The sequence below is a fragment of the Streptopelia decaocto genome (assembly GCF_964273445.1).
Source record: "Streptopelia decaocto genome assembly, chromosome: 17".
NCBI classification, from domain to species: domain Eukaryota; kingdom Metazoa; phylum Chordata; class Aves; order Columbiformes; family Columbidae; genus Streptopelia; species Streptopelia decaocto.
The window spans coordinates 7,541,134-7,565,176 of record NC_138672.1 but is presented as its reverse complement, the minus strand read 5'-3'; the positions used below and the strand labels follow the sequence as shown (position 1 = coordinate 7,565,176).

At 44.6% G+C, this 24,043-nt stretch overlaps 1 protein-coding gene across 2 annotated transcripts in view; it reads right to left on the bottom strand.

The window, feature by feature from the left end:
- ABL1 (ABL proto-oncogene 1, non-receptor tyrosine kinase) overlaps positions 1–23,415 on the bottom strand; it is a 73,686-nt gene extending 50,271 nt beyond the window's left edge. The window contains exons 1-2 of one of the 2 annotated variants that reach the window (XM_082067894.1): positions 22,617–23,415; positions 22,119–22,470 (exon numbers count right to left, since the gene is read on the bottom strand). In XM_082067894.1, the coding sequence (XP_081924020.1) occupies positions 22,119–22,254 (136 nt within the window). In that variant the 5' untranslated portion in view covers positions 22,255–22,470; positions 22,617–23,415. Of the gene's footprint in view, positions 1–22,118 lie in introns of both variants that reach the window. The other variant, XM_082067893.1, reaches the window with a different exon arrangement.
- Positions 23,416–24,043: the final 628 nt, after the last annotated feature.

Here is a 24,043-nt window from a genome sequence, read left to right as displayed (position 1 = left end):
CAACCAAAATGATGCTGTGATTCTGACTTCACTCCCATGCCTCGGCTGCTCCCAGCACCCCAGGTCACCGGTGCCCCCATGGGTACATCCCCCCATGCATGTACACACCAAACCCACGCTCAGGGACACTGGCTGGGACAGGGACATCTGCAGTTCAGGAGGTTGTGCACACCGAGGAACTCGCCTCATTCCACACAACCCACAAAACAACAAGGTGGCTATAATTTCACTACTCTAGATTATAATAATGATGCAAAAGAGACAGCCGCCAGCCACTCCCTGAATAACCAATCATTTCCACCATCCTACTTGTCTTTCAGACAAAAAATCTCTTTGCCGTAGCAAACTGATGTGGAAGCTTTACAGCTCCTGGAGGAAATCTTGCATCACGCCTAGAGACCTTTAGAAAAGCACTGGCAGCAAAATAAATTATTTACAGCGCTATTTCTGACAATACAATCTCCATAAATGATACAAGATTGAAGGGTTTAAAAATGAGTGCTTGTGGCATTGGGCCCAAGCATGTGTCTAATAGAAATATTGATTAACTTGATTCCTACACACTCTGTAAACAGTCTGATGAAATGGGAAACTGCAAGTCTAATATTTTCTTTGCTGTAAAGTAGGACAGAGCAATCACTTCATGCATTCAAACTAAGCCAAATTAAAGCTGTTTTGGATATTTACAGAATTATTTTCTCTTTAAAACAATCCAGTCTACATGTTGTTTACCTGATTCTAATTCGTTACTTATTTCATTTCCCCATTTCTCCAGAATAACTCAGTCAGTCGAGGCTTCTGGCTCCCAGCGAGGCTCCTGCTGTTTACTTGGGTTTTCCAGCTGGGTTGAATGATATGCAAAGAGGTCTGAGGACTTGCTGGAGGTCACAGGGAGAGGAAAGTCAGTTGGCTCCTCGAGCATAATCGCCCTGCACTTTTACAGCTCCCAGGACTTTGCTCAAAGCACCAGGGTAACCTTCTCATCAAAAGATACTAAATCAGTTCTCAGCATTTCAAATATTCCCAGATTCTGAGGAAAAGGCACTTCCCTCCATAAAGGGTTTGAAGCGACTCCGCTAAAGAGCGTGATGAAAATGCAAAGGCACTAAATGCACATGCTCACAATCAGAAAATTCACTGGAAACTGCTAACGTGCAGTCTTCCACTTTCAACAGCAGAATTTTCAAATGTATTTCGGCGTGCAATTTAAAATAAAGGAAACTCCAGGGGATGTTTAAGTAGAGTCTGCCTAAATATTTTAAGGGAATTGTTTTCACTTTGGCTAGAATTGATAGGGCAAATCATCCTAGACAATCTGCAATGGCCACCGGCCTTCAATCTGTCCCAATCTGGACCTCCCACCCGGCCAAGGACAAGACTCTGCCCTGCTCAATGCCTCCGGTTCTGCGAAGCTACGAGGAAGATTAAGGATTGTTCACTGAGGTGTTCCCACCCCTACAGTTCCACCAGGATAATCTGGTCTGCTTTATTTTTTTTTGATTGGTTGCAGGGTTTTTGATTTGTGGGGACACGTACTACTTGAAGAGCAATTTACCTCCCTTGTGCCACTGCGAATATGCTTGACATAAACAAAACCCCTTGAAACTCTGACATGACAAAAGCAAGGGCCTTAAACTTCTGTTTAAACACAGCACTGACACTAAGACAGATTGACAACGATATTCTGGATACAGGGCATTTCTGCTAGTAATTCAACACCCACTTCTGTTCACCAGGATCACTGCACATGCTCCAAGAGCTGCAGGGCCCTCCAGCAAACCACTTTCCCACTTGTCACCTCACCCCAACAGACCTCCTGCCCTTTTCCATTTATACTTCTGTCATCCAAAAAACACCCCTTTTCACTTCCAAGCTCTTCAAATTCATGCCCTGATGCTCCTCAGCTCCCCTTCCATCGCAGAATAATTCAGGCAATTGTATTTCTGAGATGTGATCCGCCAGCTCAGCTCTTCCAATGCCCTTTGGCTCCAGTGTGGCTCCTCAGCCCTTTTTTTGCTCCTCCATTGCGCCAATATTGCATCAGCTTCCATTTCTCTGTTAATTCTTCTTTAAACTTTCTTCGTCTTTTAAACCTTCACAATTTATTCTCATCTTTCTTTTCTCCCAGTGCTACTCATTCTGTGCTCCTAATGGACATCTCTGATTAAACCTTAATTACGTCTCATACCAACAGCTGTTCTCAGGCTGATGAGCACACCCTCAAAGAGAACCCAAGGCAAAAGGTCTTGCCTGTTAGTCATTTTGCTACGATCCAAAGGTCACACATAAAGACACATAACCCATTATCTGACACTCCAGCATTATGGATTTCTTCAGTTTAAATCACTTTGGAAGGGGTTACCCTTCCATTACCTAAGAAAAGCACCTTCACACGGTGAGGTTGCACAGGTCTAAAGCTTGGTAAGCCAACAAAGGGGCAGTTAGCTATTCTCTTCCACATAAATAAAGTTTAATGCCAGTCATTGCCTCAGCCAGGTGGTTTTCAGGTGTTCTCCACCTCTCCTGCTACATGAGCTCTGTGTTGCTGGGACAGCAATGCTGGCTGTTGGGTTTAGCACACCTGGTACACACCAAATCACAAGACAAGAGCCATTTCTACGTGCCACCCCCTCCCGTCACAGCATTTCTGTTGTGCCACGGTGGGCTCAGACCCAGAGCCGATCTCCAGCCTCCGAGCAAACAGTTAAATTTGCCTCAGGTCAGTCCTGCTGCTGGGGTTACCAGGGTTCTCCAGCCTGATCGTGACCCAGCCAGGACAGGGGGTGGGGATGGAGAGGCCGAGTTATGCCAGGAATGAGCCCGGGGAACGCGGCAGAGGTCACATTGCGGAGCGGGTACCGACACATGCCGCTCGTTCCAGCCCCGACGCTCCTGGATGACGGGCTCTCCCAAAGCCTGGGAAACGCGCCGTGGGCGATGACCTGCACCCACTGCATCTCCATCCTGCTTAGCATACGCCAAATACAATAAGATGCATTAAGTCAAGTCTTTGCTTTACCCAATGTGATTGGCAGAAGAACTTCTTTCCCCCCCCCTCCAATTCTGCTGATAGTATGTAATTCCGTTCATCCCTTAGCCAAATATTTATGTCAAGCTGGGAAAAAAATGCCAGGCCCAGAGCAGGGGCGGAGGGAAGGCAATCTAGAAAAGGCCTATAAACCCATTCCAGCGCGCAAAGCACTTCTGCCCAGTCATACTCAAATTAACGATAACGTCGCTCTGTTGGCCATTCCTTTTTTTAATTAACCTTCAACAGGTTAAACAGTCAAGGACCAGGCTATTAGATAAACAATAAAGTTAGGTGCTAATTCCGCATCCACAACACAAATGTTTTACTGGGTTAGGATAAAAACCTCAATTGCTTGTTACAGGCAGCAACTACCTGGTAGTAGGGGGCAGACGGACCCTGAAGTACTAATGATGTCACGTACGCGCAACTACTCGTGCACATCAACCAGCGAACTGCATTCGATTTTTCAGACTGCTCCAGGCAGGGATCCAGCACGTACATCACTTCTACCACTTACCCAGTTCTGGTTGAATGCAAAAATTCATTATTCATTTAATTCTAAGGAACAGCTGAAGGGCCCAATCAGCAGCAGAGCGCCCCAGAGCTCTCAGCGCCGTGGTTCTTGGGTTAAGACCACGCCGTCATTTTCTTAAGGGACTCGAAAGCAAAAACAAAGCCATAAATTATTTTCTAATTGCTCCGAAGTGAACAAAGGCAGAAAATGACCCGCTGCGTCCCAACTCTTCCAAAGGCACACGTGAATAAACAGGACTGCTGGAAGTCCAACAAACTGACAGCCCATCCCGGGGAACACAAAGAGGAATGTTTGCCTAAACACCGCTTTTCAGCAAGACTGTAATCAAAGGAAAAAAACATGTATGATAAGAAAGATTCCTGGTGGTTCTGGCACAGCGGTTATTTTCTACGTAATCGGGAAAGTTTGGAAACATTTGAATATGCTGTTTTGCTGGCAGCCTTTCAAAAAAAAGAAAACACCCAAATGGCTGCGCTTAAAACAGCAAACAAGGCCCCAAACCGGTTACCAAACCAAAGCGTTATGGATCCACGGGAAAAAGCAGCACATTTCTTCGCATTTTCTGCCTTACGACTGAAGAGATAATGGAAGCCTGTACAGATATCTGGCGTTAGCCTGTCCACAGGACGGGGGTATAACTATTACAAGTTAAAATAATCAACTTGCTTTTATCGAGGAGTCAAACAAAAGAGTAAAGAGGAGAGCTCCAGCTGCACATCTCAGCGGGGACCGCACTGGGCAACGTGACACCATCAGATATTCTGTCCCGAACATGGGCCCTCCTGTGAGGAGCGCTCAGTAGGGCCAGATCCGATGGCTTTGAAACTGATCCATTAGCCGTGCTAGGTTTGCAGGAAATCCTGCTGCCTTGCGTTTTCTGAAGTGACTAGAGATGAAACAAAGAGGCAGAAAAATCATGTAAATAGGAAAAATAGGAACGGCGAGAGTACCAGTCAAAACAAGTGAGTAACAGGGAGAGAGGAAGATAAACTGGCCTTCTCTGTTCGACGGAAGCACGAAGTTCTTGCTTAAAAGCTTCTTACAACAATGGGAGTTATCACTTCAAAATCCTACCAAAAGACGACGTGTGCTGACCAAACGACGCTCTCGTCAAGAGAAGATGAGCCCAATAAATAAATATTGCTTCTGAAAACCCACCGATGCTCCTGCGTTGTACGTCAGCTCTCCCTAGAGGCAACCGCCTGCATGGGAAGGACTTAACCTTGATATGACTTATCTAGAGGGAAAGAAAAGACAGCACAGCTCATGGACACGGGGTTTGGGTTTTAATATAAGTTAATACTGTTTATCTGAACCAGGTCGACACAGGCAGCTGTGGAATATAATGGGATTGTGATGAAAGGAAATGCACAGCCTGAACTTTTAAGCCACAAAACCAGCGCTGACTAAGCCAACAATTCATTAGGTATTTTTTCCAAAATGGGGAGGAGAAGAAGATATATCTACTGAAATACAAGCTAAATCATACAGCAGGTATTTCTCAGATGCATGGGAATAAAACATACTGCAAGGCATTATTAATGTTTAGCATGTAGGTCTGTTACACCACAGTTTATCATCAGCTATCTTCAACAACCTCAAAACCCATGCTTAAATCAACCTGGAGTTTTCCAGAAAACAAAAGCCACGGGTGCAGAGCCCGGAGGGGATCTCAGTGGGCCATGCTGTGCCGTTCCAGCGGCAGTCTGCAGGCTGGCACACCGCTGATTTACACCCACAAACCCCCAAAACGCCTCCACGGGCAAGAGCACGGCTGTGAAAGGAGCCAGAACGCACAGCCCCTTTCATTAGTCATGTTGACAAATCAGAAATAACTCAAGGTATCTTAATTACAAAGCCCGAAATTCACTTTCACAGCTCACCGGGAGTAGTGGGAAAGGAATCAATCCTTCAGGGGAAAGGAATGAGCTGGTTAAAGTTGTTAGAGATGGTAAAGGGGCTGCAAATGCTGGGTTTAAGTTGATAAAAATACTGCAATGAATCATTCCTAATCAGGGTTTTTTCCGCACTGTTATTTTATTTTCAAGATGCTTGTTATCCTGTAACAACTGAAATTAAAAGATCATCCTGAATTTCCCCATTAGCACCCCCCCCCAAGCCCTAGAACAGGCATCCCAAACCCATATAACCTGAGTTATTAAACCAACAGCCGCAGCACATTTAGGAGCTCCCGGCATAAAAGCCCCATTGAAGGCAGCTCTGGAGGGGACTCAGCGTGTTGACCCCGGGCAGACGTGGCAACATTCGCCTGAAATGTAGAGGCCTGGCATCAAAAGGTGTTTTGTTCAGGAGGCAGAAAAACACCCCCCCCAGCACACACCTCCCCACAGAAAGCCCCAAGCACTCAGCTGTGCAACATGGGGGCTTTAAGGCTTTCACAAAACAAAATGACGGTAGGAAAACCTGCTCTAGCCTCCCCAGAGAAAGCAGGGATTCCAGCAGCCGCCCAGGAAAGACCTAATATAAGCTGTAAGACTAATTGCAGCTTCTAATAGGGAGGCTGCTCCTCTCTCTCTATAGATATATCTCTAATTGAGCAGGATAGCCAGCTATCAGGACAGCAGAGGAAATCTGCTCTTCTCTCCGGGAGAAACGTAATGACATGATGGCAAAGTGTTTTTATCAGCTCCCCAGACTGCGCCATTCATCAGGAGGAGAATGGACCGGGAGAACAATCAGAAATCCATTAGCAAGCTGCCGCTCGGCTCTGCAGCTGCCCCGGCTCCGATCAAATGTCAGAGCGCTCAATGGCTTGGACGACTTGAAAGGAAGAAAGGACCTGGGAATTGTTTCGAACCAATAAAGATATTATTACAATTATTAGCTTTTATTAGCATCAGGGCAACCGTTTGCAGTTTACATTGTGCCGTTAACTTAGTTTCTCAAATTTGGAACAGAAGCTTCCAGCACGATTAAAATGGAGAAAGATCTGCCCCAGTCCCACCAACTCACACCAGGAGGAAAGCGGTGGGGAAAATGGAGACAGAGGTGGGGGCTGCTCCTTGGCTGCTTTTAATATCTCAGCTTCTCCCCCCTGCCTTCAGAAGCCAGGGCTCCACTGTGAAATACTGCAAACTTGCAAGAAAATAGCAAGAATTACCAACGCTGCTATTTACTAGCAGGGGAGTGACCCCACAAGAATACATGAGCTCATCATCGGTATTTCATCCTGCTCTTGTGCTAAGCTGCAGGCTCATTTCTGCCGCTCGGAACACTTTGTTGTCCACGTATCACAGCACGAGAGAGATCCAAAACCAATCTGCTCTATCACAATCTTCCCCTCTCCCAGTTACTTCTGCCTTTAGATGAAAGGCGATTAAGCTGTTTATAAAGCAATGCAAACAACCAGGTTCGCGTATCTACATTTGTACATTAAAAACAAATGTTGTACCATCTCCAATGTTATTTACAACGTGTCTGAAAGCTATTATCTGAGCTATTATCTGGCACAGAGACTAGAATAAGATATTCTGAGCGTATTAGCAGCATATCGCATATTGAAATCATTTGTGCAGATTCTCTCCATTTGTATACTGTTGATGCTTAAAATATAATGAAGAATTTACAATAGAAAACTTGCTTATGTACTAGGAAGTAGGGAAAAAATAATAACTTTAAAAAAAACAAGAAATTCTCCAGTGCAAATATTTTCAACTGCAACTGATTCTCATTATCTTTCATCTGCCAAAAAAACAAATTAAAATATCAATCAAATGTAGTGATCCAAGTGAAAGTCTTAAACTGCATCTTTGGTTCAATAACAGCAATTATTGTGTCATTGTTCTCAACTCATTGAGGTCTTCAAATGAGATCAGAAATGACTACAGAAAAACAAGATAAAGCAGCCACAAAATCTCAACAAAAACCTCGTCATCCCCACCACCTGAATCACATGTGAATATTTTTACCACTAAAACAGGTAAGAGTAAAATGCAATTAAGGTTGCCAGTATTTCCGTTATGAAACGCTAGCCATAAAAACAACTACTGTAAAGTCTTTGCACTTTTTATCTAGTATATTTTTTTTAATTTTGCAAGTAAAAGCCAGCCTGAAGCTTTGGAGTGTGCTAAACTCGGCAGGATCGGATCCTTGAGCACTAAAGGCTGCTGAGCAAGGCTGAGACACATTTCCCATGACACTGGGAGTTCCACGTGTGTCCAGTGCTTGCTTTAAGCTGGAATGCCCAGCTATTCTAATTTACACACAGGAGCAGGCTGGTGTCACTCTGCTTATTTTCCACCAAGACAATAGGAAAGGTATATCCAGCCTCACAAATTATTAAAAGAGCATTTTAATCCACACCTGTCCCAGTGACTTTCCTTCGTCTGCACATGGACATTGAAACACTGTCAGGAGTGGAAGGGACTCTGCACGTAGACATTGAAACACGTGGACATTGAAACACTGTCAGGAGTGGAAGGGACTCTGCACGTAGACATTGAAACACATGGACATTGAAACACTGTCAGGAGTGGAAGGGACTCACTAGTGGGAAACTCCTCAGCCGCTCCACAGGTACCACAGAGCTCCAGGTCTCCCAGTAGTCCCAGTGCTCCACAAGCTGAGCTCTCCTAAGCAAACTACTGGCAGCGATACCCGCTAAATTATCTTTATTTCAGAAAAGCCATGTAGGGGTATTTAGGCTCTGATCCTTCACAGGCCAAATGTCAGTGCCAGTGATCTTTAAGCAGCAGTTAAGAACTGGCACGGGGGGTGATTTGCTCCCTGGTCACAGGTCTCGCGTGTTCACATAACCCAGCCTGGCAGGAACTGGCCACCACCAGCATCCCAATGGGACGTGGCTGGTACCAGACAGGATGAGCTGTTGGTCATGGTCCAGCTCCTTCCAGCCAGACTCCCCCCTGCCTTGCCAACAGCCTCCGCAGCTGGGAAACGGGCAGAACATTCAAAAATGCCCTTTCTCTCCCCAAAAAAACCCCAGCCCTCCCAGCGGGCACCACAGCCAAGCGCTCACTGCCACTGCCTGCGGATCTTCCCAACGGGGACTCTTCAGCCAGGGGTCTCAAACCATTTAAAGTGCTACATTCATGTAAATAAGTTTTGTTGTTTTTTTTTTTTTTTAACGAACAAATTAGTTGAGCATATTCCATGAAGTTATTTCATTTGTTTTCGCTCTTGTTCATTTATTCCAATCTGCTGCACCTTCCCTTGGAGAGGTTATTAAACGCTCTGCTAATGGCCGCCAGCACTCATTTAATTCTTCTTAATGAATGTATGAGTGAGTAGCGGAAGCTATTATGTAGGGCTTAATAAAGGGCGGGAAGGAATTTCCTAAAATTTATTGCTACAGGCTGCTGCTTGAAGATAAAATAAATGGTAATTGCTTGGAACAGGAAAGAGGAGGATGATAAAATGTCCCTAGATATGAGGTAAAAAAACTAAACCCAAATGCTGCGAACCAAAATCTCAAAGCCCGAAGGATCCCAAAAGCAAGATGGCCTCTTCCCCTCTTCCCGGCTTTTAGCTTTCGGTAATCCTTAAAACGTTTTCTTTGAACATGAATGCTGAATTATGAACCCAATCTCAGCTGCAATTATTATTTTATGACACTAGACGGACAACCGGTCATATAAAAAATATAGATGGTATTAATTCAGACAGCATCTTACGAAAATATTATTTGCAGGAAAGGGACAACATGGAAAAAAAATGGAAGGACAATGTTTCTGGACTATTGAGTCCAGCAATACAATCTTTGCTAAAGTACAGGGTTTATGGTATGAAGGAGACATAACATTTTGCTACAATTACATTTCTTTCCCATTGCTGTTTTGGTCAGGGCTGATGGAAGCAGGAAAATTGCGGCAAGGTGAACCTGTGCATTGGTTCTTCAATTTCCACTGTTTGTTAAAATACATAAAAATCAGGAGGCTGAAGGAGAAGGTGTCTGAGCAGGGTCCTGAACGTCTGTCCTGCACCACAGCACTGCAATCACAGCGGCCTCGAGCGCCGGGTCAGACCTCAACCGCTGGCCAAAACAAAGTGGAAATCAAAGACCCAGCGCACGGAACCGCAAACTAGGAGAAAAATACAGGTTTTCAAAACAAAGCTTTTTATTATAACACACAACAGCCTTCTGCCCGCATAATGCCTCAGGCCTCACTCAGACAGTATGGCCCAGACATACAGATGAGTTTGGGTACAAACTTTCATCAGTCTCATCAAAAAAAGCTGAAAAGCAAGTTTCACCAGAACAGGTCTGATTTTTTGTTTCCACTAAGCAGTTGGAGGTAATATTTTGCACATTAGAGACTGCAAAGGTATTTGCTAAAATCAGACTGTTCACAGGTTACAGAGACTTTTCTATTTAATTACAGAAGCAGCAATGGGAGGTTGCACCCTTTGTGATTATTAGAGCAATAACCCTGCGGTGGGACAGGGGAGCAGGGGCACCCCATGTCAGGTTACCAAGTGCCACCGGCGTTTCTAGCACAGCTGCCCCAAAAAGGACAATCTCCAAGCACCATCTTCCCAAAACGCAGCAGGAAGGTACAACTACACAGAACTATAGAAAGAAGATGTCAAAATAGCAAAGTGAGTGGGCAAGGCATGTATTTCCTTTACATAAAGGGGCAGAAAGAAAGAAATACTCTTTTCAATAGCAAGCTAATATATCCTGGAGCTTACAAGGTGACCCAAGAAGAAAAACAAGATTAGGTTTGCTCTTTTTTGCTGCTTAGGGCAGACAAAGCCCCTCTAAGAAAACCACCATTTTTCATGCCAGCTTTCACCATCTTAAAACCAGAAAGAGAGGATAAAACCTAATTTTTCTTTTTCAAATCCTTGGCAGGTCACTTGCAAGTGCAGGCCAACAGCTTTTCTAGCAGGCAGTAAGAAATTGTGATTCTCTTTTCTAAACGAGGATTTCAGTTCCTTCAGCTCAACAGGAGGATTTTCATAGTCCGATGGAATACAAAGCAATCAGCCAACCTGCAAGAGCATCCAATTTGAAGAGGGACAGTTGCTTCTACAGGAGAAAAAGCAACAATTTGGTAGAGACAAAAAGCAAAAACGAAGCAAAAAGAAGCTTTAACACACTGGAAGACAAAAGGTGAGCAGCTACAAGATGAGTGTGCAATGTCAGGGGATATACTACACGAATTTACAAAGGACAGACAGCTACTGGATGGCACCTACTAGAGAATGTTCTACAAAAAGAGTTTAATCTTCCCCCAGCACAAAGAAAACTCCAAGCAAATTCAACGTCCATAGCATTCTGTGTATCAGCACCATTGCCTGTGCTAAAGGCAGCACTTTTTAAACAATTTAATTTACACAATTTAAACAGGCAAACACAAATTATCCCATCCCCAAGTACCTTCGGGCACTTCCAATTTTTTAACCCCCTAATGCTGTTACGAAGAAGTCTTATTACCTATTTATATAGGCTTATAGAGCAAGAAGTTGCAGCTTTATGATGATAAAGAACATAAAGACAAAGGATCTGGTTTCTGACTACTGAACAAAGCAGGTCCATGTTAACTACCCGTGATGTTCAGGGCTATTTCCCCGCTACAAGGCAGAACGCAGCATCTCATCTACCTCAGCACCGGCGCATCCCTGGCATCACTCCCACCACAAACCTCTATCTAGTGTGAAAATATACATTTTGCTTATCCAAGGAGAATCCTCGCACTGAGGGGAAACAAAAAAAACCAAAACTCAGTATTTCTTTCAAATACAATACTAGCTGGTGTCAGGTATAAAGAAGAAGCTGGGCTTTTTTCAGCTTGGTGTTGGTAGTAAGAGTTTTCTGCCGTATGCAAGAGCCAGATGTGGGAGGAAAAGCGTAGGTGGCATCAGGGAAAGTAGGAACGAAGGTCCTTGTCGCGGTTTATCTGCTGTACGCTACGTTTCAAAATAACAGGAGCTCTGTCATCCAGGCTGGCTCAGAACCGCCCCCGCAGCAGGAAGCAGCAGAACGGCCCCGGAGCGGCCGGGAGCGTTTCCATCGCCCTCCTCCCCCGGCCCCGTTATCTGCTCGCTCTTGTGCGTCTCATACAACACCCCCAGGCCGACTCCTGGCCAGGCAGGCTCCTTTCATACAATGTTCCAGGTATGATCCCGGGCTTAAAGCAATCCTCTGTCCACAGGAGCAACGCCAGGATGCTCGGACTGATGTGTTAGGCCCCGAAATCAGGAGTCGGGACAGGTGGAGTGTCAGGGTGGAGGTGCACTGGTGGAACTTCTTAGCAAAAGCTCCCCCACAGGTCTCCTTCCCCCTCAAACCCTTTTTTTGGTAGTACTTTGCCGTTAGTATTGCACTCAGATTTTTTTTAAACACTTTTTTGGTGACACAGAGAGAGAGGGAGAAGGGAGAGCATCCAGCCTACTCACTTCCAACATGTTGTAGTCTAAAGAAGTCCATTTGTTCAGCTTTGTATCCAGCACTGCATACTTGTATCCCTTTAAAATAAATCAGAACTTCTTTATGAAGCAGAAACACACCCTATAATCACCTTTTCAAGGCATCTCCCCCTCAGTAAGACCCTTCCCTCCAAAGAAGGCTGCAAAGCTCTCAGGGACTCATCCCTTCCATGTGCTGCACCAATGGTACCTCCACGTCATCTGGCTACACATATGACCACAGTCCACACCAAAGGAAGGATAAAGAAATTCAAATCCAAGCGTGATTGTGTAAGACCATAGTAAAGAGGTCTCTGAGACAGAACAGAGCACCTTTACTTACATGAGGTTAGTTTTCCTTCTAAAAATTTTAGAAGTAGTACATTTTTAAAATTCAGCTGCTAGCAATTCCAATTTGAGAATCATAAAAAGTACTATATTAATAATTGAAACATAAAATGCCTGTCTGATTCGCTCAAGTCCTCAGTCCCTCACCCCAAAGGGCTTGATTTGCCTAAGGGGAGCATTTCACAACCGGCGCATCAACTTTCTGAAATACAACTTGAGCAGATGAAAGCCTCGTAACCACAGAAGAGCTGCCGTCCTTCTAATGCTGGATTTTCAAAATGGTGACATCCACGGAGCTATTTAAACTGATTTAAAGGTAGAACGGCACAATTCTTTCAGCCCAGACAGGCACTTCAGATACCACGCGGTGTAGTTCCTTCGGATGCGGCTCACCAGCGGTCTCCCCGTTTCAGCCACAACATCCAGCTGTTATCAGCCACAGACGGCAACTCCCCCATCACTGCCGTGACTCACCGGGACCAGGGTGACGAGGCACCCTCAGCACCCGCTGATTCAAGATATCTGGTGGCCATGAAACGCATCTCATACCAGGAGCCCCAGATCATCTGGTTTTGAAGCCCATCGCTTCCGAATTTGGAAACGTCTGAGCTGGAAACCATCTGCTCTGTCGGTGTCTGCGTCTTTCACCTTGGTGTTTTTAATGCCTCTGTACTTATGCGGGAATAAATGATGTGGATATGGCTGATGCACCGTAACGTTCACTTTTCTGGGGAAAAGTAACCCAAATTATCAAATTAGAACAAAAACACCTCATTGGATTTGTGCTACTTATTCCAGTGAGCAAAACGCAAATACTTCACGTTCACATTTCACGGTTCTTTGAATCCGTACCTGATACTAAACGTAGCACTGATCATTATTTTCCTTTAAAGTTCTTCAAATCCTGTGTTTTTAACCACAATTACAAAGTCGCGCTGCTGCTCAGTGAAGTTGGCAATTACTCTCAGGAGAGGTCTGCTTATCAACATTGCGGCAGGTCTGCAATGAAACGTCACGCGGTACCTTTGCAGAGGCAAAACTGCAGTAACCAAACTGATACCAGCGTTGAAAGCTAGTGTTTGCCTCCAAAAATCCAACCTTTACTGTTCTAATTCATCCTTTTTCTTGGCTCAAAATCTGACCTACTTATTTAAGAGGTGTTAGAAGCTCTGTGTGTTTTGCTAACTAGCACCAGCCTTCAGGATTTGGCCCTCTCAGACCCATGGCTGCAGCGGTTCCAGAACAAACTCCTGGAACAGGTCAGCGAGTTGTATTTAGCAAACAGTACAAAACACACACCGCATAGTCTGATGTACCTGTCCTCAAACAAAGCCTCCCTGTATATCCACTCTCTAGCAAAAGCAAGATAAAAAGAACCAGTAATTCTTGCAGTGAGATCTAATTAGACTGAAGTTTCCCCAACAGATTTTTTTCCTAATGACATGGAATGTGAAGGCTGAGCAATACTTACACCGCCTTATGTGAGCACCTCGTAACAATAATTACTGCTTAATACCCGGAACATGATAGCACCTTGACATCCAAACCTCTGTGTGGGAGGCACTATTTAGACATAACAGACAACCCACAGAACCTAAAGAAATGCAGCTTCTATAAGAACATCAACAGTATCATATGATGGGAATAGCTTCCCTGCAGTTAATTTCCAGGAAAGGGCATCTATTTTGTATTAAATAGCTGCATGTTTGGAAAGAAACACACATAGCGAACATTTAGTGCAATCCATCAATAGTCTTAAGAGAAGTAAGGGTTTGATTGCAGAGAATTTTAAATGCATCTTCTTATCCATCAAGTTAAATATATTTAAGAAGAATTAACAGCTTGGCATTAATTCAAAACTTTTCATTTGAGCTTTCCTAAGTTATTTGCAAACATTAGGTGTAGTCAGTCAACAACAGTTCTAATAGCTGTTCCAGTAATTCTGGCTAAACTAGAATGTACCTTTTAAATGAACATTATGTGTTGTCAGATTTACAGAGGATATGAAGAGAGCTTAGAGCTAATAAAAATAATAAAAACCCATTCAAGCATACATATTTATAGCTTAAACTATCTTGCTAGATGCACTAAATCTTCTTCCTTATTACAAAATTCTCCCATCCAAAAGAAATTTGAGTAAAATAGTGTGTTACTAGATTAGAGCTTCATTTTGATAGCATAGTTATGACTTCATAAAAGTTTAACTCCACAATTAGGTTTGTGATGGCAATTCCGACATTCAGGCAAGACCAGCGATGGAAACAGCTGGAACAGGCTGAATGTTGTTTGCAGTTATTCCTTGAACATCCTCACCAGGAAAAGCTCGTATGTTTAGAAATGCCAAACACAATGCTACAAGAGGATTTACAGAATCAATTTCTAAACTGAGAGAACCACATAACATTAAAAAAAAAAAAAATAATAGAAGTTTCTGTGGCATAACAGAGGAGGTAGAGGAATGAGATCAAATGCAGAAGACAGCAATAAGTGAAAAGGAACACAGCACTGAAAACTATTTCTGTTGTTTTAAAAGATGAAGAATGGGCTGAAATGGAGCTCAAAGAGGTGAGGGAGCAAGATTTTCCCATCAACAGCAAAAGCAAACATCACCTACCAAGCTCTTTTTCCATCAGCAAGCAGCTCAGAAAGATTATAAGCTCTGAAAGTAACTAAAAAGACTTGACAGCCACTATTCCTGAAATGCATGGCTGTCACTTCTGACCCTGGTTCTTTCCTTTAGCTTTTGTTTATTTCCAAGACACTTTTTACTGCAGGGGGTTCGTTTTTAACCAGAGCAAGTTATTAGAAAGATTCAGAGAAGACACCTGGTGGTCAGTGCATCAAACAACAGTTTCATTTTCTCATGGCTCATTAGAAAAGTTGCACAAACATCCAAGCAAAACAGCTGAGTTTACTGCATAACATCCCTGTGGTCACGTCAGAGACCGAGAAAACTGAGAACTCAGGAACAGCCTTTCACCAGTTACATTAAATGAGACAACGCTAAAAAGTGGCCTTTGAAACTGGGCAACTTGAACAGCAATGAAATAGCAAACATTTCCTGAAAGCCCAAACTATTTCCTATTTAAAGTTTCCATATCCTTATCCCGCTACCATTCACACACTCGGTCTCTGGAAAAACACCATTGTTTATTCTGGGAACACACACCAAAATAAAGGCCATGAAAAAGCCACTGGCGGCTGATCAGCTCATTGAGTTCACTGCAATGACCTGGTGGAGTCGATGTGTGTGTTGGTAAATTCTGGATGTGCAGAGTAAGTGACATTTCCTCCCAAACAGCATCAGTGACATGCCCGGGTCACCCTGTACTTCCACGGATGGACATCGGACAGGGAACAAACAGCAAGTCAGCGAAGGGGGAATCCTGCACTTCAGCGAGCTTTGCCACCCCGAAACCCAGGCATTTCACAGGCAGCAGAATATGAAATTCCGTATTATCATCACACATGATTCCCAGCTTCCAAATCCACCATTCCTTCTATAATGCAAATATGGAGTGCAAGCCACAGCAGAATAAAGTTGAGCATTTTACTATTTTCTGAGCTTTAAGGAGAGACTGAACCAGCAGGATTTGCTACTGGTCAGACAGGACTTCAAAAGATGAGTCTGGACACGACGCTCACCCTGGAAGGGTGTATGAGAAGTACTGAGTTGGTATGGCAGGAATAAGGTAGGAACTGAAGTCAGTCTAAAAGATAAATGCACCAAAATGCCTTAGAAAAGCGGCGCTAATGGATAAGAAGCTTCTCAAAGCAAGCAACGTCTGGCAATATTGATTCTTCAATACACACAATGAAGCCAAAGTCTTAATGATTAATAATCTGTTGTGAAATTCTATTCATTAAGTAAAAACAGAGCACGGAGATGGCACAACATAAATCAGGCAGTCTCTTCACTCATGAAAGAATGATGATCTTGCTCGCACCCATGTAAATTAGCAGCGATCGCTCTGCGGAAAAGCAAGCTCCTGCTTTTCACAACCTCGGCGCTAACAGCAAGGAAGAAACATCGGGAAAGACCAAAAAAAAACCCAATCTATCTCCAAGCGTAACTTGAGAAAGTACCTTAGGCAAAAAACCAAAGCAAGCTGGTACTGAGGACACGTTTGCTCCATCATTGCAACAAGACGTGTGGAAAGGGGCTCCTGACAGCATAAAACACCATTTTAGCAGATGCGTGTCAAATTTTGCCATCAGGGCAGTGCAACTTCCAGCCACTTCACAAAAAAGTTATGCTTAATATCTAAGTGCAGAACAAGCATTAAACATGTAAGTTTAAAGAACAAATGAAGTTAAGAACTAAGGAAAGTTCTAAGAACTAATTTAGTTAAGAACTAAGGAAAGACATTGCCTTAGGCAGCTCTACTTACTAAAATTGCCTGGATTTTCATTACCCTTTTTGCGCAAGATTCATCTTTAAATTGATAAAACAGATACTCTGGTAAGCAGATTGACAACCTCACACGTTGTTTAGATAGACCTTCAATCAGCATAGAGCAGGATAACTGATAAGAAAAATCAGAAAAAGCAAAGCAACAAGAGTCATTATTTCTTTTGCTGAAGCTGCTCTGCACATTCCTAGTGATGAGCTTCTGCGCTTCACAGCAGACCTTTCTATAAGGACACTCACTGTCTCACAAGAATGACACAGTACATCAGGGTGAAGACACTGGTGCTCTCTATATGAACAGGCATTGCAGACAGAAGGCAGTTCCCTCCCCTATCAAAAGAAAAAAGGAAAGCAAAGTCCATCTGCAACAATAACTCCAGAAGGACAGGGGTATTTCATGTGCTTCCTTCAGCTGCATGAATGCGAATAAATCAAAGCATTTTGCGCAGCAGAAAGAGATGACACCTGTAACATCCTCTTTATCAGTTCCTGTAAGCACAGCTGGAAACACAACCCCGATGATCCAAGACACAACAGAACGGGTCCCCGCCCTGAAACGACAATTCCCAGCAACATCACTGTGCCAGCTCCTCTCTTTCAGGCTTAAGATTTAAACTCTTCAATTTAAAATACGGTGAGTTGGTTGGTAAATGTTGAAGTGTGCTGAATGAGATGATTGCTTGCAAGCAATGATTTCTATACTAATACCCTGCAGCTTTCTCTTGCCTCCCTGTCCTGATCTTCTCACATAGCCTTCCTATTAAAATTTGTAAATAATAATGCAGAGCCAGCATAATCTATTACGGGAAGCCTGACATATGAGTAACTTGCTACCTATTCATCACAAAGGAGATCAAATGCTTAAACATGGCAAGTTATCAAAGATTAGTCTGTGCACAAAACAGAACTGCTTTTGCCCAGGAGAAGGATTAGCCTTTCCCCATCATCCTCTTCCACCTCAGCGTGTGGAAAAAACAGTTTAGCAAGTCTTAGGCCGCTTCCTTAACATATTCCAACCCTAAATCAAGGATTGTGGAAGAGCTTCTTAGCAAAACCTACTGGTATTTGATAACTGGAGCAGGAAAAAATATAGCAAGAGCTTTGTATGGTGGAAAGGGATATAGTCAGAGGCGGTGAACAAATCTGTGTTTGGTCTGCAGCAAACATCAGCATTAATCAGGTTAATAGAGATGCACATCGAAGCTGGACACATAAGCCATGATCTCAAAAGCTGGGGATAAGTCGCTCCTTATAGAGATGGAGATTAAAGCCCGGGAGCTGCCAAATCTCCAGCCTAACAACGAACAAAGTTTTGTCAGTTCAGAACGCAGAGCTGTGATCCCAAAGGCGGATCCTAAAGAATGGGCTCCTATTGGGCTGGTGCTAATGATACAATTCCAGGTGAATGGTCTAAAGCGGAACCAGGAGTAATGAAGCAGTTTCTTTCAAGTCTCAGGTTTTGCAGTTGGTGAAGCAGAGAGGAAATATAAAAATGCCCTAAGGAACTATGGAAAGAGATAAATGCAGGGTTTGTAACTACATGGGATTAAAGAAAGAGAGTTCTAATATGGAAGGAATCTCGTTTAAATCACTTCCATGTATGGGCAATTGACTATCTAACAAATGTATATTGCATATAAAGAAGATATATTGTGCTCACCTGTAAGATATAAGCTAATGAGTGCAAAATCATTAATTATTGCTTGTTCGCAACCTGCTCTAGGCCACCCAGCTGATAAAAGTATATTCCAAAGCCATACAGTTATTATAACATTTTACTCACAACAAAATAAATAAAACTTCTTGGAGAAATGCATTTTTCTGCATGGTATGACAATGACCAGCCTTTCATACAAATATTAAACACCAATATAACTCTAGCAGTATATATTGTAGTATATACTCACATATGCTGATCATAGAATCATTTTGGTTGGAAGAGACCCTCAAGATCATCAAGTCCAACTATTAACCTACACTGCTCTGCTGGTGACCAAGCGGCATCACGACAGTCAATTGCACAGTAAATGGAATTCAAAGCTGTGGACCAAATCTACCACCTCACCGAAGAATTATCCTCACATCACTTCTTCACCTCAGCATCACAGGTCTGATGGTTAGAATTTATTTTTTAAGCCTTCAGGTGCTGCTTTTGCTTGAAGATACTGTTACGCCAAGATGCTTCAGACAATGTGCTCATCTTTCAGCGCAGCAACACCCACCCAAGACAGTTAGAGAAGGTGTGTTTGCCGATTACTCCAGTTAGCCACTGCCAACTCTGGATCAGAGTTGAGCCCTGTGGGAATACCCATTTCTTTTCAGAAGTTTGAGTTTTGCTGAGATTAACGTTCTGGAAAGGCACACGATACACTAGTGTGCAAACTTCGAAATGCATTGACAAAGTCATTCTCAGTTTAACTGTCTTCTGATCATGGCTTTTCTCTCAGTTGGATATTCCCAAAAAGTAACAACCACAGATTGATTTCTCCGTGCAGAAAAGCTCAGGGCAAGAGGCAAACATTGCCTTTATACTTCCTCTCAATTGCAAGCTTGCAAGCAATTTAAGAGACGTAGTAATCTGCATCAAGAAGAAATCTCTACAATCCCATCAAGGGCTACTGTGCTGCCCTGAGTAACCACACCAGCCTGAACTCCAGCTTGTAAAACACACTCAGTGGAGAAAGCAGCAATACAAAGAAAAAAGCCCCAAACTTGTCCATAGATTATTTCCCCCCCTTACTGCACTCAATTGTCAACTCATGACAAAATTTAGAGCCTTTCTGCATTATTCTCACAGAACGTTTGACCACCAGCAGAGCTGATTTCTGGCCAGTTGCCTCCTTGCTTTTCAGAAGCCTTTCGATGCGTTGCTTTGAGTGCTATGGAGAGCACGATGACCGAGAAACAGAATTACTTCCCTCAGAGTTATTTTGCCTTCCACTGTTAGTGTCTGGTAATAGTCACTAACTCTTTCAGCTAAGATTCAGTATCACTAAAGCCATTAAGATCTTCAGTGCTCTGAATGGGCCTCAGCAGAACTCAGCAGGTCACAAAACAGCTTTCCAAAAGCACAACCATAGCAGGAGAGCCATGCTACAAGCTTGTTTGTTTTATGATGGGGTTTAATATACAAGAACTTCAAACAAATACCTTTAAGAGTGCTACCATTTCTAAGGGTTTGCTTCCAGTCCCCCTGGAATTTCTTCTTATGCATTTCTTAATTTTGAAAAGCAAGAAACACAATTTTCCTGGGACAAACTGGTTCCCACAGTGTGAAAGAGAAACCAGATACAGTGTTTGGCATCTAGAAGAAACTGTGTAATCAAAGTACTGGAAGACAAACATGCAAAAAATTAAGCCCTGAAAAAATGCTAATCTATTTTTATGAACTACAGCCTAATGAACCATATCTGAATAGGACTTATTAAATACTATCGTGTCCATTAGTTTTAAAGTATGTCAGACTACATATTTCAAAGACAAATTACCAATTAAAAAAAAACCAGAGGGAAATGAAGAGGAGCAGCACAAACTCAAACCAGAGCTGAACAACAAACAATGGTGGCACAGCCTTCTACTGTCTGTGCTTCGAAGAATCGTTTCATACACCCAAAGGAAGAAACTTTTCCTCATGTGGCTAAGCGAGGCTGATCTTTTGCAGTTCTTTCAACAGATGTACTTGCCTTGATGTCCCCTTTCAAGTTTATTCTTTTCTAAATCAAGACACTGAGGTCTCTTGTGGACATATGGCGTATGGACATTACAGATGCTATTTTTCTTTGCAAATGTGCTGGGATCTTCTGACCTCAGGTCATACTGGCAAGAAGTTACCATCTGCCTATTCCTGTTAGATGATCAAAAAGGAGCGTTTCTGGCTCTTCTGCCACATCAAAACGACAAAGGTAGTTAGAATATGGTGCTGCTTGCCATTGGAAGTGTCGCTGTATCTCATCTGACCTTGAAACTCTGTCCAAAGTAGTAAAAGCAGCAACTAAACTGGAGGCGGAGGAACGAGCGTATCACAGGACTGAAAGCACGGCTTGGAAAAATCCAGCAGTGAGTTTATCATCAGAAGGCCAAGTTAGCCCTTACACTCTCTGCTTTTCCCTTATTTACCTTCAATTTCCAAATGACCTCAGCGCACAAACATTGTGGGGGACATCAGAAGAAATAACATTGATGTGACTCAAAACAATATTTCAACACAGTAACACATACACAGCATCCATCTGTGTCTTTGCTGAACACTGCACAGGATTTCTCCGTCCCTTCTAGAAACACAGGATAAGACAAAGTTTGAAAGCAAAGCCCAGCTAAAACAAAACTGAATCAAAACTTTTCTGCTAACTACTAGATTGTGCTCTCAGACACAGAAAATATTTCAATTTTTTACTATATGAAGATTACAGACACAGTTTTGTTTTGTTCACGGATAAACTTCCTCAAGAGGACAAAATAGCTGAAGAAGCTTTATAAAAATCCCATTCTCCAGCCAAAGATAGCAACCAGCAGCATGTCTTCTCAAAGAATATTAGAATTGAAAAAGCGTTGTGCAAAAGCAGGGATTACTCCAAGACATTTCAGTAAAACAATGCACTTCTGCATCTCGTTTTTGTAGAGATGCCTTCAATTTATACATATTTTTAAAGAAAGAAAGAAAGAAAAAAACCAACACATTTGAAACAGTTACTGAACCTACCTCTGAGTCCTACTGAGCTTTTTCATCTGGCTCCTTTACTGAGATTCTGAGGCCCCTCCCAATTTGTGGGAGACCAGCAAGTGACAGGGTTTTTGTACCCCCGACTTGGCCACATTTTGCTTCTAGCACTTAAATCCATCACAGCACAAGATGAAGGCTTAAGCAGCTATGGGAAGCCACTAACAGCAAGTGCTGTAAAAGCACTACACAAATAAAGAAAACTGTTTTATTCCAATGAGTTGTCACAACAGCAGCATCCATAAACTTTCCAAAAGAAGTCTTTTGGGTTTTTTTTCCCCCACCAAGTAGCAGAGTCCTTTTTGTAAAGAGAATTAAAGAACACTTGTCACTGACCATAGCATCACCATCAGCTGTGGCTGGTCCATACCCATGAAAGACACAACTCCAAAACTATAAAACACTTTCCCAGACTTTATACCAGAACATATCTGAGGCAGAAATGAGAAACTTTTACAATGTTAAAATGTTACTTCCTTGTATTTCACATTTAGCTGTACAATAACAAGCAATCTTGACATGAGTATTTTCTTAACAATCAATCACAGAAGATGTGCATTAAGAAGCAAGGGGGAGAAAACAAAAGACTACCATAAAATACAATACCATACTCTTGAATAAATCCATATTTTATCTATCTCGGCAAAACAAAATTAAACCTAAAGAAATACCAGCAGAAACATCCTACCATGTTCGACGAAGACGTTACAGTGTGGGCCCCCATGCCTCGATGACTCCTTCTTCCCTGCTCCTTTGATAAAGTGCAGGGCAGGCAGACTTGGCCTCCTTTGGTCCCCAAGAACTTTTCCAGGCTGCTGCCCCATAAAGTAACTATGGGCAGCCTTTCCCAGGATGAGAAGTTTCTCAAGAAGTCTGTGATCCCTGATCTTCCAGGCTGGGAAGGAGCTTTGAAGGAGAATGTATTTCAGGTGGGTGCGTTGGTTGCACTTGTTGCGCGATAAAGTCACTTGAGGTGAAGAATTAAGACAAGCGCAGATTCCTCCAGTGCTTTCAAGATGACAACAAGGCTCCTTAGGTGACTTTAGGCAAAATTTAAAAAAAAAAGAGTAAAAGTTCCAACTGCTTAGTAATGACCAAGCCCTACCAAAGTTTCAGGCTGCCATTTGTAGTGTGTCTTCTACCAGGTAAAGCAGCATTAGTTCATCTCACAAGCAAGAAAACATACCTAGGCTCACCCAGGGCAGGAAACAGCCATTCCCACTGCAACCAGTGTCAAGGTTTCTTTTTTTTTTTTTCCTTCTCCTTTTCTTTTGCATAGCATTGAGTTGGCGAAGGCCAAAGAGCCACGTTATTTGCCTTCAAGTACCGCTGCAATCTGGCGGGATGGAGCACGCCGAGGCCATGCCAGCTCAGGGGCGAAGCGGACGGAGCTCCGGGCCTGGTGGGCTCCACACGCTCCCGGGGACGAGGGGACTGGCGGGTGGGCTCCTCACGCCGCCTCGGCTTCTCCCACCGCAGGCCTGGGGCTGCCCGCACCGCCGCTACCCGTCCCCCGCCGAGGCGCCGCGGGCCAGCGGGCCGTGCGGGGCCATGGAGGCGTCGAAGCAACGCTGGGGCGGCCGGGCCGGAGCAGGTGGCCGCCCTGCCGGCCTTGCTGCCCGCCTCAGGCGGAACCGGCTGCCAGGGATGGGCTGCGAGGCCGGGGACGAGCTCCGGGAGGCCGGCTCCTGCACAGCAGCCAGAAGAGGTCAGGCGGGGGGGAGCGGGCCGGCTGCATCCCCGCGGAGGAGGCCGGGGACGGGCAAGGCCCGGGCGGGACGCGCGGGGGGCGGCGGGGCCAGGCGGCCGCACGCCCGGGGGGAGCCCCGCCAAAGCCGGCAGGAGGAGGGGAGCGAGGGGCCGCAGGGCTGGGGTACCCCGGGTGCTGCCGCCGGAGGAAGGCGCGGTGCGGAGCGAGACCGGCGGGGGGCGGCTGCAGGCGGCGAGGGAGATCCCGGAACCCCCGGCGCGGCGCAGCCCCGTCCCCGGCCGGCGGGGCGGGCGGTCACATCCCCTTCCGGCCCCTCCTCCTCCACCGCCCCCGCCTCCCGCCCGGCCCGGCCGCTGCTCCAGCGCGCCCGGCGCCATGACGGGAACGGGCCGGGCGGAGAAGGGCCGGCCCGGGGAACATGGGGCCGTGGGGTCTGTGAGGGACGAGCCCGAGGAGATTGGTGGGGGGGAATCCTCGGAGGGGAATGAGGGACCGAGCAGGGGGATGCGTGGGGTGAAGGGAGCCGTGAAGAGGCACCGAGGGGGAGCAGTGGGGGACAGGGACACAGGTATCGCCAGGGTGAAGCCATGAGGGAAATGCTGCTGTGAAGGGGCCACAGGGGAAGATGAGGTGGATGGGGAGGGCACGAAGGGGGTGATGATGGAAACCTCAAGGGGAGTGGGATGAAGGTGAAGATGGTGGAAACAACGGGTGGAAGAGGGATTTTATAGTATAACAAATGCTAGCCAAGGGCCCAGAAAGCTCATGTCAAATCCCTTACCCCTTTGCAAGGGCCACCCGAGTTGTTTTCCCCGAGATCTGTCAAGAGCTCCTTGGCCCTCAAACCCACCAGAGCCCTCCCCAGGTCTCCGGATTTCTCACAGAGATGGGCAAGGAACAAA